This window comes from Aotus nancymaae, unplaced genomic scaffold (genome assembly GCF_030222135.1).
Source record: "Aotus nancymaae isolate 86718 unplaced genomic scaffold, 86718_ANA_hifiasm-v0.15.2.pri h1tg000010l, whole genome shotgun sequence".
Classification (NCBI taxonomy): domain Eukaryota; kingdom Metazoa; phylum Chordata; class Mammalia; order Primates; family Aotidae; genus Aotus; species Aotus nancymaae.
This window is the reverse complement of record NW_026988421.1, coordinates 78,351,269-78,368,400: the sequence shown is the minus strand read 5'-3', so window position 1 is coordinate 78,368,400 and position 17,132 is coordinate 78,351,269. Positions and strand designations below refer to the sequence as shown.

At 40.8% G+C, this 17,132-nt stretch overlaps 1 protein-coding gene across 1 annotated transcript in view; it reads right to left on the bottom strand.

Annotated features, from left to right (window-relative positions):
• Positions 1 to 2,326: 2,326 nt before the first annotated feature.
• LOC110568599 (wings apart-like protein homolog) overlaps positions 2,327 to 17,132 on the bottom strand; it is a 30,944-nt gene continuing 16,138 nt past the window's right edge. Inside the window, exons 3-5 of the mRNA XM_064373647.1 lie at positions 6,868 to 7,893; positions 4,387 to 4,505; positions 2,327 to 2,867 (exon numbers count right to left, since the gene is read on the bottom strand). Coding sequence (XP_064229717.1) covers positions 2,649 to 2,867; positions 4,387 to 4,505; positions 6,868 to 7,893 — 1,364 coding nt within the window. The 3' untranslated portion in view covers positions 2,327 to 2,648. The remainder of the gene's footprint in view (positions 2,868 to 4,386; positions 4,506 to 6,867; positions 7,894 to 17,132) is intronic.

Here is a 17,132-nt window from a genome sequence, read left to right as displayed (position 1 = left end):
TTTGTGTTCTTAGCTTTAAAATGAGTCTCTTGTTGACAGCATGTAGTTGAATCATATTTGTTTTTTAATCCATTCTCCCAGTCTATTCCTTTTGACTGAGGATTTTAATCCTTTTACATTTAAAGTAGTTATTGATAAGGAAAGATTTACTTTTGCTGCTTGTTTGTATTTGAATGTATTATAGCTTTGTTGGCTCTTACTTGCTTCTTTACTATCATCTGCTGTGTTTAGTTACATTTTTTCAGTGACACATTTGGATTCTTTTCTCATTTCCTTTTGTGTTTATTCTATCAATATTTATTTTACTTTATTTTAAGTTCTGGGGTACATGTACAAATGTGCAGGCTTGCTACATAGGTAGACATGTGCCATGGTGGTTTGCTGAAGCAGGAGAATTACTTGAATCCGGGAGGCAAATGCTGCAGTGAGCCAAGATGGCACCATTACACTCCGGCCTGGGTGACAGAGTGAGACTCCATTTAAAAAAAAAAAAAAAAATCAGGACATGCACACACACGTGAAGGAGAGACAATGTGAAGACAAAAGAAGAAGATGGCCATCTAGAAGCCAGGGAGAGAGGCTTCATAATGAAACCAACCCTGCCAAACCCTTGATCTTGCACTTCCATAGAAAAATAAATTTCTGTTGTTTAAATCACCCAGTTTGTGGTACATTTGTTATGACGACCCTGGCAAACTAATACAGAGAGCAACACTTTTGTTCTTTTCTTCCTGAGTATTACATCCAGTTGAGAGGATCTCTACATCCATTGAGAGATTTTAATGATGGATGTGACAGAAATAACCTTGGTTGGATCCTTGCCTGAAATATGAGTTCTAATAGTCTTTTTTTGCTAATATTCCTCTAAATTTTATAGTTTATTAATTGGAAATAAAACACATGCCACTCTCAACCCTGCAAATTGCTGAGTTTCTACACTCTCTATTCCCTTCTATTCCTGCCCTACAAATTAATTCATTATTTTCTTGGTGCATCTCTTTCTTGAATTAGCATGTCATGCAGCCAACACTAATATTTTGTTTTCTAGTCTCTTCTCCTGGAGCTACAAGCATACAAGGTTCATTATCTACCTTTCAAGTTATTGTAGGTGAGGGTTTTGTCAAATGTACCAAGGAAAACAGGTTCCAAAATTAGTTTTCTTGCCCCATCACTTGATTTCTAAGCCAATGCCACAAGAACCAGGTTTTTGTAAAGATCCTTCATCTCTAGGCATCAATTTTTGTAGCAATCAAGACATACTAGGCTATGTCAAAGTCTTATTGACATAGAATAACAAAGATTTATTTCTTATTCATGCTGGATGTCTATTGGTTGCTGGGGCCTCTTCATTTGCCATCTTCTTACACTGGGATCTAGGCTAATGGAGCAGTCATCATCTTGAACATTGCCTGACTCCAAAACAAAAAGACAGAGCGCTCCAGAGGGTGATAAATTGGTAATTAGATGCTCTGGCCCTGAAGTGATGACACACATCATCTGCTTATAGCTGATTGGCCGGACTAGACATATGGTCCCACCAACCACAACAGAACCAGGAAGTGCAACTAACCAGGTGCCCCAAAGGTGGAGCATGGAAAATATTTGGTCAGCAGCATTAACCTAACTGCATATTAACCGTATAATCAAATGCACCTAGGTCTGGTGACTTGAGGCCCAGCTTCGCGAGAGTTGCAGCCCCTCACCCATTCAATTCCCAGACTTAAGAGGCTGCTGGTGAGCTTTAATGGCACAAGTACATAGTGTACACGTTTCTGCTAGTCTTCCACAAAGGAATATGTGATTATTTTGGTAAGTAACTCTGCCAAGTGAAGAGTAATCCCCAAAATTTTCAGTTACAATTGACCATGGCTCTGTGATAAAACCAATTCCTTGGTACCCAGACCACCAGGTTGGTTCACCAATCAGGGTTCTCACAGTCTCAGGTAATAAATGAAACTGATCAGAGTAAACAGTCCCATGGGGCAGCAGCAATCATTCAGGGTCATTTCCTCAGTTTTTGGATGTGTAGATGGAGCAGATGGCCTCACTGCCATGGAATTGCTTCCTGATTTAGGAGGATAAGTCTATTGCAACAGGAAAAACCAAGCAGAAGCCACTGGAATACCTCCCCTGGCTAAGGGAGGAAATGAAAAAGAAGTTAACTCTCTGACTCTTGAGGCTTGAGGTTGTTGGAGTTGTATTTGCTTCATCTCTTTGAATTTTTATGTCAGCAATTGCTCCCACGTAGCATCAAGGGTGTGTGCAGTGAGGGGAAGTGAGTCCGAGAGAAGCCAGTAGAGACTCAGATAAAAGCAGTAGAGCCAGTGGTACCAGGGCGTGGCCGATAACCAGAGACCAAATCCGGGGCATCCTCACAGAGTTCTTCATGTGGTGCATGTGAGAGACCTGATCAAGGGCAGTGGTAGGAGGAGTGACTTCACAAAGTCAAAGACAGAATGTTAGCAGGACAGGGGGAGGTGGGGCCCTCTCAGGGCATGAGTCTGTCCTATAACTGGAACAGCACCTTATGCAACCCCTGGCAAGACTGTTCCTTATGCAAAGCTCAGGTTTTCCAACTTTAGTTCATCACAAGTATACAAAACTTCTGAGTTGTAGAAGAAACAGTTATGTCGGCCAGGTGCGGTGGCTCAGCCTGTAATCCTAGCACTTTGGAAGGCCGAGGCAGGCCAACATTTCACCATCTTTACAAAAATGCAAAAAAAAATTAGCTGCGCGTGGTGGTGCACACCTGTAGTTCCAGCTACTTGGGAGTCTGAGCCAGGGGAATCACTTGAACCCAGGAGATGGACGTTGCAGTGAGCAGAAATTGCACCACTGCACTCCAGCCTGCAAAACAGATCAAGACCCTGTCTCAAAAAAATTAAAAAAAAGAAAAGAAAAGAAAAAATAATTATGTCTATGTATACCTAATTTGTTAATTTAGTTACTCAACACTTTAAACCACATATCATAGAAAGTAATATTTCCATTTATACACGCTGTATTTCCCCATTCCACATTTTCTGAAACAATTTTATTTCTAAAACTTCTACATGGATCAGGGACTCCAGGGTCTTTATCACCCCTGGAGCCTCATGTTGAGTTATCCAACAGGTTTCTTGAAAACCTCGTTTCTTGAGACCAACAAGACCAAAAAGCCTTGAGGAGTTCAGTTCCCTACTTACTATCATAAAGGTCTCAAGGAAATGAGTTTTCAGATGCTACACTTATTGTAGGTGGAAATGGGGACTGCTTGACCACTCAGCAGAGGTGTGAGGCTGGCTAACACCAAGGGAACATCCAAAGCACTGTTTACTAAAGGGTGAGAAAAGCTAAGGACTCTGACATTTGCAACATGGTCACAATGGATTATCTCATGGACGAAGGATTTACAAGGGTTGCTCATGTTAAAAAAAAGAGGGAAACTTTGAGAAAGTTGTTTTTTTTTTTTTTTTTTTTTTTGAGACAGAGTTTCGCTCTTGTTACCCAGGCTGGAGTGCAATGGTGCGATCTCGGCTCACCACAACCTCCGCCTCCTGGGTTCGGGCAATTCTCCTGCCTCAGCCTCCTGAGTAGCTGGGATTACAGGCACGCGCCACCATGCCCAGCTAATTTTTTGTATTTTTGTAGAGACAGGGTTTCACCATGTTGACCAGGATGGTCTCGATCTCTTGACCTCGTGATTCACCCATCTCAGCCTCCCAAAGTGCTGGGATTACAGGCGTGAGCCACCGCGCCTGGCCCGAGAAAAGTTTTAAGAGTCATGTCAATATGCCAGGCGCAGTGGTTCACACCTGTAATCCCAGCACTTTGGGAGCCCAAGGCAGGCAGATCACCTGAGGTAAGGAGTTCAAGACCAGCCCAGCCAACACAGTGAAATCCTGTCCCTACTAAAAATAGAAAAATTAGCCGGGCGTGGTAGTGCAGGCCTGTAATCTCAGCGACTCCAGAGACTGAGGCACGAGAATCACTTAAACCTTAGAAACATTAGGCTTAGTGAAATAAATCAGACACAAAAGGACAAATATTGTATGATTCTACTTACACAAGATAGTTAGAAAAGGCACATTCCTAGAGAGAGAGTAGAATAGTGTTGACTAGGCGTGAGGTGGGTTATTGGTTAATGTGTACAGAGTTTTTGTTGGATATGATAAAAAGGTTTTGGGTATAGATAATTACCATCATGAAAGTAATGCCACTGACTTGTACACTTGAGAATGGTTTATTTTACCACAATTTAAAAAAGAAGTTACATTTGAAAAAATGACTTACATATATCCTTTGAAAGACAGTTGCTGTTTATTAGTGACTTTCAAATTAAAAATTAAGAGTTGAGCCCTCCAATAACAAATAAATAATAAAAATCACTGATAGTGCTTTACTTACCCGTTTGGGGCCACTAAAAATCTTTCTGGTATTTTCTTTTGATTTATCTCCTTGTTTATTTATGGATTTCTTCACACTTTCAGGCACACCAGGCAAGTCCTCTGTAAAATCCAAGTTTTCTGAAATGGTAACCAAAACTATCTAGCTTACTAACATTTCAAATTACCTACCAGACAACCCATGAAGATTAAATATATATGAATGAATGAAAATGGGAATTAAAGAATAAAGGAATCAGAGCACCACAGAGCTGACAAAATACACCCCAGAATAAGAAGTTTCATTCTGCCAGTCTTCTCCCTTCCTGCTTGTTCCTTCCATAAGAGAAATCATAAACCTGGTTGCTGTCTATGTGTTCTAGTCCTATTTTATGTTAAATGGCAAAATTAAATCTTTTCCAAAATAATTTTCTTACTTTCGAGAGGTCACATAACTGCTGGATATCTATGGATACTGACACTGAAATGGTCTAGTTTATATACACACAAAGCGTCATGCGGTATCCACCTGTAGCATTTTTTAGGAACTTTAAATCCACTAAATCATGTTGGCCTTCAAAGAATGTCTGCTGGCAACTATAAAAGCCACATTTAAAACACCAGAAAGGGAGGACAGTTATCCTTGGCAAGAGATTTAAAATGACCTAATACAACAATGTTTAATGATTTGTCGGTCTTCAAACACAAATGACCAAGAATCAGCTTATTTCCCAACTGGTTAAAAATATGTATCTTTATCTAAGATAAACAAAAAGAGGAAACTATGAAGACTTTTCTCTATCCTAATGCTTAAAATTTTTTGCTGTTTCACATATGGTATGAAGACTGAAATTTTAATTTTCAGTAGATCAACTAAATGGCCTCTAATTTTCAAATGTCATTTATTATCTTCTTTAAGTTTCTCAAAGGGAGTCTAATTTCACATTTTGAAGCTTTAAAAGTTTTACTACCCGAGGTGTAAATTTCAGCCACATATCTTCAATTGCAGACTAGGATAACTTGCCATCCAAGTCAGAATAAAAGCTAAGTAAACTGCAGCAGGACAAGGGCACCGGTATTGTATAGCAGCATTTATCATTCTCCTGGGGAACCAAACGTCTAGCTATTCTGCCCCCAGATCTCAAGAGACTACAGTAAGGCTGCTGCAAATTTCCATTATCCAGAAAGGATTCAAACATAACACTGGATGTATTCCTTTTGGTGGGGGAGGGGGCAGGAGTGAGCCCCTAGGGGTACTCCTGTGTATGTCTAGTTTTTAAGAATAAATTGAACAAAACTATTTTTAGGCCAAATAAAGCAAAATGGTAGATAATCTCAAGAATGACTTATACTCTACAAGAGAATCTATATTTTAAAATACTATTATAATTCTAATTTACCATAATGACACTTCTGTGGCCCTATCAGGACAAAAACTTTACTTAATATGTAAACCAATCCAGAAAAACTGTATTTGGTTAAGAAATCATGTATCCCAGAGGCTTTCACAAATTCTTCCTCACTGGACAGTCAATCCACTTCATAAAGTCCTTGTAAGGTAACGACTTAATTATAGCAGAGCTAACCTATTTCTTTTGTCTGTCTCTCACAGTGGAGACTGAACTCCCAGAGGACCATTAGTCATTCCTGGGTCTACAATCTCCCACAGATTAAATTTCCACAGCTAAGAGTGAATGCATACTTACCTGGCACTTTTCAATTTTACTGAACCAACTTAAGAGGGTTTGAGGGTATTTTGAATGTTTATTAGTTTTAACTCAACCACAAAGGGTTTTTCAATTCTAATCTTGTTATTTCCCTCATTATAACCATCTGTTATCAGGATAGTTCCAAAGGTCCAAAATCTAACCTATGTCTTCACTGCATTTGGATTTGTCAAAGTGAAAACATCACTATGTTTGGTGCCCCTGCCCCATATACCTATATGCTTTAAAATTCTCAAGTGCTAAAGGTTAAATTAAAACTCAAATATGAAGACTCTCCAATTTACAAACTGGTTCCTTACAACCTGGGACCTGATCATTAACATTTAAAATGCTATACCTCTGGATAAGGTAATTTGTGGTTCTCAACAGGTACTTTTAATAAATATAACAACCTAAAATTGAGTATCTAGGAAGAAACTATATAGCTGTTGATTTAAGCCTGAAAAGCACACTTAAAGTAGTCCCCCTGCCAGCAATAGGCGACACATGCCAGTCCCTAGTAGATGCCTAAAACCATGGAATAGTACACCAAAACCTGTGTGTACTATGTTTTTTAATATACATACCTATGATAAAGTTTTAATTTATAAATCAAGCACAGTAAGAGATTAACAATAACTAAGAATAAAACAATCATTATAACAATATGCTATAATAAAAGTTATGTGAATGGGGACTTTATCTTCTTATGCTATACTCACCTATTTTCAGAATGTGGTTGACCTTGGGTATGGGGGGGACTACAGTACTTATTATATATTTTTTTAAATTCTTACCTGCATTATTAGTACCAGACTGACTGTCCTGGGAATTATCATTGCTTTCTAGGGGAGGCTGCAAGGAGGGTGATGGAGCCATTTTAGTTCTTCTTTTGCTTGTCTTTCTTTCCACTTGACAGTCTTCATCTTCATCATCTTCGCTTTCACTGAGATCATCAAAGCCAAAATATTTAATTTTGTAATTAGAACTTCCAGAACCTCCTTCATCACCTCCTGTCTCATGATCTTCAAAACCAAAAAATTCAAGTTTAACATCCTTTTTGGATTTAGTATTACTAGGTCGAAATCTAGTGGTGGTCTTAGAAGTTGCAATATCTGCCTTTTTTCTGAGACGACCAGCTTCTCCCAAATCTGCAGGAGTGGATGCAGTGAATTCATCCATGCTGCGTTCCATAGTATCCTGTATAGTAACATTACAAACTGACAAGCAAGATGGATGTAAAACAGTATAATCTCTAGTCCGTCCAACTGTCCCTCTAAAACTGGTCCCACAACTTACACCGCCTTTCTTTGCCTGATTCAGGCCATCTTTACTCGATTCACTGTTTGCTTTGGCTAAGGCCTGACTGGTGCCGTCCATCAGCTTATCAAAATTTGATGCTCCTTGGGAAGATTTCGCTTTATTGGCCCTACAGTACGTCCTACAATTGGTTGGCCTAAGAACACTTTGTACGACGTCATCCTCAATGGCTTCATTCAGATTTTCCAATCGATTTTTAAAATCGTCATCCTTCATCTCCAAAAGGGAATCACCATCCAAACTTAAAATACAGTCTTCTGATCTGATATCTTCAAAATCATTATCCCATTCATATAAACCAGTTCTTACAGATCCCTTGATTGGAGATATTTCTGATGGTGATTCTGGCCTTTTCCCAAACTGGGAGTTCCAAGTATCATTTGTTTCCTCGATTTCAGAAGCCACTGTAGTTTCTGCACTGGGCTTCTTAGTACTGTCGTCAGCATTTTTGTGAATACGGTGACTGTTCTTTTCATGTTCTTCATGAAAATTCTCTACTTTATCTGTAAAAATAAGTCAAAGGATAAAAACATGAGTGGTATCGATATAAAAGTTAATAAATAGTAGATATGTGGTTAATCGATAGTATATGATCAATCTTGAAAGAACTGTAATCAAGTTGTGAAGAAATTAACGTTTAAATATCAGACATTTCCTCTCCTACCTTTTCAGTATATAGCTCTCATGTCTTCTACTGACCTTTCCTCAGCAACCAAGTCCCTTAAAATTGTAAACTCACAAGAAATTTCAGCAGGGTTAAGCAACTGAATCCAATCAGAATGGCATATAAATGACTCAGCCAAATCTTCTTAGGGGTATTATGGGCTTTTCAAATAAAGATGCTTAAATTAAAAAATATTTAGTAAAACCTAAACCAGTTGAACAGTTAATAAAAACCTTCCACTAGCGTTTGTATTTATCTGGGATAGGGTTGCCCATAAGGTACCCTGGTTCTATCTAGAAGCCTGTCCACAGGATCAGGTTTCTCTAGCTATTTCTGTTCTTTTTTCTAATCCTAAAAGCCATATAGCCTCAAGGAACTTTTAGCAGTAGTTCTGGTGTATTAGTTAAATGGCTAACAGTGGCTATTTATGCATATCAGCCAGTAATAAATCCTTAGCCTGACTATTCATCTTGTATGTGGAGAATTCATTTTTGTTGCCTTCAATTTTTACTATCAGAAACATTCTTTTAACCTTTCCAAATGAGATACAAATATGATTCCTACTGGTATTATGATTAATTCCCTCAGTACTTATAGAAAAACACTGGCAAATGTATACCCTATGCCAAGCAATAAAATTACTTCCACAAAATACATCTACAGTTATGAAAAGCTATTTATAAATCTCAGTATCATCAAATACAGGTGAGAGGGATGCTTTACATGGACAGATTCACTATATACTTTTTAATGCTACCCCAGTAGGTTTTCTTCCCCAAGACAGGGGCTCACTCTGTCACCCATATTGGAATACAGTGGTGTGATCAAGGCTCACTGCAGCCTCTGAGACCTCCGGGCCTTAAGTGATCCTCCCACCTCAACCTCCTGAGTAGCTAGAATACAGGTATGCACCACCACACCTAGTTTGTTTGTTTATAACAGATGGGGTCTCACTATGGTGCCTAGGCTGGTCCTGAACTCCTGAGCTCAAGAAATCCTCCTGCCTCGACCTCCCAAAGTGCTATCATTACTGGCGTGAGCCACCTCGCCCAGCCTCCTATAGGTTTTAATATAATTTAACAGGTTAAGATTTGGTAACATTTTTTCAAACTAAAAATGTGCATGTGAAAGAAATGGAGTTAAGTCTTGAAGCCAGCAGTTTCATTTATAAGTATTTAGAAATAACAAGAAACTCACTACAATACTGTTTCCTGGTTTTTGCTTTCATAAACAATACAAATACCAATCAATAAAGAACTAATTAAATTACAACATACCCACACACCTGAATACTATGTAGTTGTTAAAAAGAACGAGGCAGTTCTACATTTTTTTATACTGTATTAAGTTGTCTATTCAAAAGCCAAAACATAAAAACTGCCAAAATTACACATTAAATACCTTCAAGTGTATTTTTTGAGGTCTTTATCTGTTAAGTATATTTATGAATGAAATAAAACATCTAAGGCCGGGCGCGGTGGCTCAAGCCTGTAATCCCAGCACTTTGGGAGGCCGAGGCGGGTGGATCACGAGGTCAAGAGATCGAGACCATCCTGGTCACCATGGTGAAACCCCGTCTCTACTAATACAAAAAAAAAAATTAGCTGGGCACGGTGGCGCGTGCCTGTAATCCCAGCTACTCAGGAGGCTGAGGCAGGAGAATTGCCTGAACCCAGGAGGCGGAGATTGCGGTGAGCCGAGATCGCGCCATTGCGCTCCAGCCTGGGTATCAAGAGCGAAACTCCGTCTCAAAAAAAAAAAAAAAAAAAAAAAAAAAAAAAAAAAAAAAGAAATAAAACATCTAGAATTTGCTTTAGTGAGGATAAAAATAAAACAAGACTGGCCGGACGTATTGGCTCACACCTGTAATCCCAGCACTTTTGGAGGGCGAGGCAGGTAGAACACGAGGTTAAGAGTTTGAGACCAGCCTAACCAACATGGTGAAACCCTGTCTCTACTAAAAATACAAAAATTAGCCAGGCATGATGGTGGGTGCCTGTAATTCCAGCTACTCAGGAGGCTGAGGCAGAAGAATAGCTTGAACTCGAGAGGTGGAGATTGCAGTGCGCTGAGATTGTTCAACTGCACTCCAGCCTGGGCGACAGAGCAAGACTCTGTCTCCAAAAAAAAAAAAGAAACAAGACTGGCAATGAACTGATGTTTGTTGAAGCTGAAGATATAAATAGATACATATATATATATATATAGAGAGAGAGAGAGAGAGAGAGAGAGAAAGATTTTTTCCTAGACATATACACAAAAATGTATACATCTGTGTAATGTATACCAGGTCTATACACACAAATACATACATACTTCCTTCACCCTTCTTATAAGAAAATGAAGATGGCTGGGCGCGGTGGCTCACACCCGTAATCCAAGCACTCTGGAGGCCAAGGTGGGCGGATCACCTGAGGTGGGGAGTTCAAGCCCAGCCTGACCAACATAGTGAAACCCTATCTTTAAAAAAAAAAAAAAAAAAGAAAGAAAGAAAAAATGAAGATATTTCCTTTGACTACTTACCAAACCCATCATTACACAGATGAGAAAAAGAGACCCAGAGAAGCTAATGACTGCAGAGGTGGCCAATTAAACCAACAGCCAAAAGAGACTTCATAAAAAGACCCATACAAAGCTGTATTACACTACCTCTAGTGCTGACTGTAAGGCCGGCTGCCTCGCGGGAAGCTCAGATGCATACCCCCCAACCTTTTTTCTGAAAGCTCGGACATGCTCGGGCATGTTCCCTTTTCCCTTTCTTGCACAGCCTGGCTTTTCCTTAAAGAACCCAGTACGCAAGTGGGGTCTTGTGATTCTAGCCAATAGCAGCTGAGTCTTTCTAACCAATAGCAGCCGAGTCTTTCTAGCCAATAGCAACCGAGTAATTCTAACCAATAGCAGCCAAGTCCTGTATGCAAACAAAGGCTTGTAACCTTACCCAATAGTAGTCCTGCTCTCCCACAACCAATCGAGCTCCTTCACTCCCTATAAAACCCCACGTCTGGCCGGGCGCGGTGGCTCAAGCCTGTAATCCCAGCACTTTGGGAGGCCGAGGCGGGTGGATCACGAGGTCAAGAGATCGAGACCATCCTGGTCAACATGGTGAAACCCCGTCTCTACTAATACAAAAAATTAGCTGGGCGTGGTGGCGCGTGCCTGTAATCCCAGCTACTCAGGAGGCTGAGGCAGGAGAATTGCCTGAACCCAGGAGGCGGAGGTTGCGGTGAGCCGAGATCGCGCCATTGCACTCCAGCCTGGGTATCAAGAGCGAAACTCCGTCTCAAAAAAAAAAAAAAAAAAAAACCCACATCTGAGAGGAGTCCGTGCAACTTCTCCGGTCCCTCCTGTCAGACTGCAGAACCTCGCCCAGGAGACTGAATAAATTCCTTTATATTGGATCTTCTTGTGTTGGCCTCAGTTTCTTCCCTTTTAAACTCGACAAGAGCAAACCTCACATTAGTAAGTAGAAAACGGGAATCAGCCAGGATGGAGGAGCCAGAATGGCCAGGGCCACACGCCAGCTGGCCCCTTCATGCCAGGTTAGGGCTTTGGAACAATCTAAAAAGAGGAGACTACTAAGCTTCCTTCACAGTTACAGTTCTCCAGAACAGGACTTGGCAAACTTTTTCTGTAAAGGGCCAGATAGTAAATATTTAAGGTTTCACTGGCCTTTTGGTCTCTATTACGATTGCTCAGCTCTGCCACTGTGGCATGAAAGCAGTCCTAAATTATATATAAAAGAGTGGATGTGGCTGTGTTCCAATAATACTTTATTTGCAAAAAGGCAGCAGGCCAGATTTGGCCCACAGGCTGTTGTTTACTGACCCCTGCTCCAGGACAACAAAGAGAGGCTGGGCAAGCATCTGCCCAGCATGGGTGCTGGTGGGGAGGCAATGCCAGTTGCTGCCTTAGACTCTGTGGGTTCAGGAGCAGGGCTCTCCGCCTAAGGGTCCTATGGCTGTGCAACCAATTCAGGAAAAACTCCTACATCTCAGTTGACAGTGAAGCACTCAATGAATAGCTCAGCTTTTAAGTTCAAGACAAGCTTTCCATTTCACTTTTAGGTCATGTTTTCCTAATGGGTAGAGTACAGCCCCACCAAAAAAAAATAGTTAAGCCCCCCAAGAAGAAAAAGCAAGTGAGGGATATAAAACTTGATTACCAATAACTTATGGAGCAGTAAATGAAGTCTTCTGTTGGAAACTGAAGGCACAATATTGATATATGACTGTGAGAAAGCTATGGAAGTACAGGACCAAGTTCACCAAGAGGGATTAGATCCAGAGATGGGTGAAGACTTCTGTGAGACAACTGTTCTAAATGATATAGAAGCTGGGCATGGTGGCTCATGCCTGTAACGCAAGCTACTCAGGAGGTTGAGGAGGGAAGATTGCTTAAGGCCAGGAGTTTGAGACCAGCCTGGGCAACAGAGGGAGATCCTATCTCTAAAAATAAATAAATAAATGATATAGGTCTTCTTACCTGATCAATCATTTAAGCCTAGTGTTCCATTAAGTATGTGGAGTTATTTATATCCTACTGCTCAAGGTCATCGCCAAGGTCTCATTGGAAGAATGCAAAAAATTGCAACCTCAGGCATAAATGGGTTAATTATATTGTGGAAAACTTGCAAATAATCTAACAAAACTGCAGCAAATACCCCAATTCAAACCCACTCTAGCCATCCTCTCCCACCAAAGGGGGGAGAAAAAAATTGAGAAGGTTGCCTACAGTGGCTCACACCTATAATCCTAGCATTTTGGAAGGCCAAGGTGGGAGGAATGATTGAGCCCAGGAGTTCAGGACCAGCCTGAGCAACATAGTGAGACCCTGTTTCTACAAAAAATTTTAAAATTGGCCAGGCACGGTGGCTCACGCCTATAATCCCAGAACTTTGAAAGGCCGAGGCAGGTGGATCACAAGGTCAGGAGATTAAGACCATCTGGTCAACATGGTGAAACCCCGTCTCTACTGAAATATAAAAAATTAGCTGGGCGTGGTGGTGCACGCCTGTAGTCCCAGCTACTCAAGAGGCTGAAGCAGGGAAATCACTTGAACCTGGGAGGTGGAGGTTGCAGTGAACCAAGATCGTGCCACTACACTCCAGCCTGGCTGGCGACAGAAGGAGGATCTGTCTGTCAAAAAAAAAAATTAAAAATTAGCCAGGCATGGTGGCACGCAACTGTAGTCTCTGCTACTCAGAGGCTGAGGCAGGAGGACCACTTCGGCCCAGTGAGCTGTGTTTGTGCCACTGCACTCCAGCTTGGATGACAGAACAAGACCTAGCCTAAAATAAAAATAAAGTAAGAGAGACACTCTTGCAGTTCCCAGTCTATAGGCATGGCTCACTAAAAGACTGAGATAGAAACATAGGACTTTAGAAAATTTCCCCTCCTTATAAACCTTACCACTGCAGGACTAAAGGCCCATTTACAAAAGTTCCTTTCACCTAGTGCATTATGTCTGGCTATTAAGAAAGTATTACAGGCTGGGCACAGTGGCTCATATCTGCAATCCCAGCACTTTGGAAGGCTGAGGAGGGTGGATCACTTGAGGTCAAGAGTTTGAGACCAGCCTGGCCAACATGGCAAAACCCTGTCGCTACTAAAAATACAAAAATCAGCTGGGCGGAGAGATCCAAGATGGCTGATCACTAGCAGCTTGGGATTGTAGCTCTCAGTGAAAGTGCAGAGAACGAGAGGATGCCACACTTTCAGATGAATACGAGTTTTTGTTGCTCATGGACCAGGAGATTCCCAGCAGAGGAGCCCCACGGGTCGCCAGCGCGACTCTTGTGGCCGGCGCAGCAGTTTTGCCAGCGCCTCTGTGCAGCAGTTCTTGGTGCAGAGTGAGCGGGACTGGGTCCCCTTTTGGCCGATGTTGTTTGGAGCTCTGGGAAGACAGAGTCACCTATTCAACTGATTGAAGGACGGACTCAAGAAGGGAGCTAGACCGGAGATTCCCGGGCAGAAAAGCACCATCAATCTTAACACCGCTGTTTTGGCTGGTGCAGTGGATTGCTCAGATTTCAGCACTGGGAATCAACAAGTTGGATGTCCACTCAGAGACCTAATTTGAAAGTCGGTAATCATAAAGACGACAGGTGGATAAATTTACAATCATGGGAAGAAACCAGTGTAAAAAGGCTGAGAATACCCAAAATCAGAATGCCTCTCCCTCTACAGGGGATCACAGTTCCTCACCAGCAATGGAACAAGGCCTGATGGAGAACGAGTGCATTCCATTAACAGAAGTAGGTTTCAGAAGGTGGATGATAAGAAACTTCCGTGAATTAAAAGAACTTGTTCTAACCCAATGCAAAGAAACTAAGAACTTTGAAAAAAGGTTTGACGAAATCTTAACGAGAATAGACAATTTAGAGAGGAATATAAATGAATTAATGGAGCTGAAAAACACAACAAGAGAACTTTGCGAAGTATGCACAAGTTTAAACAGTCGAATTGATCAAGCAGAAGAAAGGATATCAGAGGTCGAAGACCAACTTAATGAAATAAAATGAGAAGTCAAGATTAGAGAAAAAAGGATAAAAAGGAATGAGCAAAGTCTCCAAGAAATATGGGACTATGTGAAAAGACCTAATCTATGTTTGATAGGTGTACCTGAATGTGATGAAGAGAATGCATCCAAGTTGGAAAATACTCTTCAGGATATTATTCAGGAAAACTTTCCCAACCTAGTAAGGCAGGACAATATTCAACTCCAGGTAATACAGAGAACACCACAAAGATATTCCTCAAGAAGACCAACCCCAAGGCACATAATCATTAGATTCACCAGGGTTGAAATAAAGGAGAAAATTCTAAGAGCAGCCAGAGAGAAAGGTCAGGTTACCCACAAAGGGAAGCCTATCAGACTTACAGCAGATCTCTCTGCAGAAACCCTAAAAGCCAGAAAAGAGTGGGGGCCAATATTCAACATCCTTAAAGAAAAGAACTTTCAACCCAGAATTTCATATCCAGCCAAACTAAGCTTCACAAGTGAAGGAAAAATAAAATCTTTTTTTTTTTTTTTTTTTTTTTTTTTTTGAGACAGAGTTTCGCTCTTGTTACCCAGGCTGGAGTGCAATGGCGCGATCTCGGCTCACCGCAACCTCTGCCTCCTGGGTTCAGGCAATTCTCCTGCCTGAGCCTCCTGAGTAGCTGGGATTACAGGCACGCGCCACCATGCCCAGCTAATTTTTTGTGTTTTTAGTAGAGACGGGGTTTCACCGTGTTGACCAGGATGGTCTCGATCTCTTGACCTCGTGATCCACCCGCCTCAGCCTCCCAAAGTGCTGGGATTACAGGCGTGAGCCACTGCGCCCGGCCTGGAAAAATAAAATCTTTTGCGAACAAGCAAGTACTTAGAGATTTCTCTATCACCAGGCCTGCTTTACAAGAGCTTCTGAAAGAAGCACTATACATATAAAGGAACAACCAGTATCAGCCTTTCCAAAAATATATCAAAAAGTAAACAGCATTAACATAATGAAGAACTTACATCAACTAATGGGCAAAACAGCCAGCTAGCATCAAATGGCAGTATTAAATATCATATATATATATCATATATATTATTAACTGGATAAAAAGCCAAAAAAGCATACCAATAAAAAGCATACATCGGTATGCTGTATCCAGACCCATCTCACATGCAACGATACACAAAGACTCAAAGGGATGGAGGAAGATTTACCAACCAAATGGAGAGCAAAAATAAATAAATAAAAAGCAGGAGTTGCAATTCTCACCTCTGATAAAATAGACTTTAAAGCAACAAAGATCAAAAGAGGCAAAGAAAGATATTACATAATGGTAAAAGGATCAATGCAACAAGAAGAGCTAACGATCCTAATAGTGGGAGACTGTAACGTCACATTGACAATGTTAGATGGATCAACGAGATAGAAAATTAATAAGGACATCCAGGATTTGAACTCAGACCCGGAACAAGTAAACTTAATAAACATTTATAGAACTCTCCACTTCAAATACACAAAACACACATTCTTATCAGTACCATTTCACACCTATTTCAAAAGTGACTACATAATTGGAAGTAAATCACTCCTCAATAATTGCACAGCATTTCATAGGTTTAAATGAAATATTGGTTGGCTGCTTGTTTGTTATTTTCTTCCCTTATTCCTTCCTGTCTCCATTGTTAAACACAATTATTGGCATAAAAGAGGTTTTCAATTCCCATATTTAGACTGCATTCTAGCCTGGGCAATAAAGCAATACTCCCATTCTCTCTCCCTCTTTCTCTTCCTTTTTCTTCCTCTTCTTCATTCTTTTTTTTTCTTTCTCTCTTTCTTTCTTCCTTTTTTTTTCTTCTTAAAAAAAAAAATTAGCTGGGCGTGGGAGCGGGCACCTATAATCCCAGTCACTTGGGAGACTGAAGCATGAGAATCGCTTGAACCCAGGAGGCGGAGGTTGCAGTTAGCCAAGATTGCACCACTGCACTCCAGCCTGGGCAACAAGAGTGAAACTTCGTCTCTAAAAAAGAAAAGAGAAATGCTTACTTAGATATGACACCAAAAGCATAAGCAAAGAAAGAGAAAAGGATAAATTGGCCATCATCAAAATTTAAAACTTTTGGAACTCAAAAAAACACCATCAAAAATCTGAAAAGTCAAGGGGGCATGGTGGCTTATGCCTATAATTCCAGCACTTTGGGAGGCTGAGGCAGGTGGGTCACTTGAGGTCAGGAATTCAAGACCAGCCTGGCCAACAAGGTGAAACCCGGTCTGTATCAAAAATACAAAAATTTACATGCCTGTAATCTCAGCTACTCAGGAGGCTGAGGCAGGAGAATCACTTGAACTAGGAAGGAGGAAGTTGCAGTGAGCCAAGATCGTGCTACAGCACTCCAGCCTGGGTAACAAAGCAAGACTCTGACTCAAACAAATAAATGTGAAAAGTCAATCCATAAAATGGGGAAAAACAATTGCAAATTACATGTCTGATAAAGACTATTTCCAGAATACGTAAAGAATTCTTACAACCTAAAACAAACAAACAAAAAAGCTGGTTGGGCATAGTGGCTCACTCCTTAATCCCAGCACTTTGGAGGATC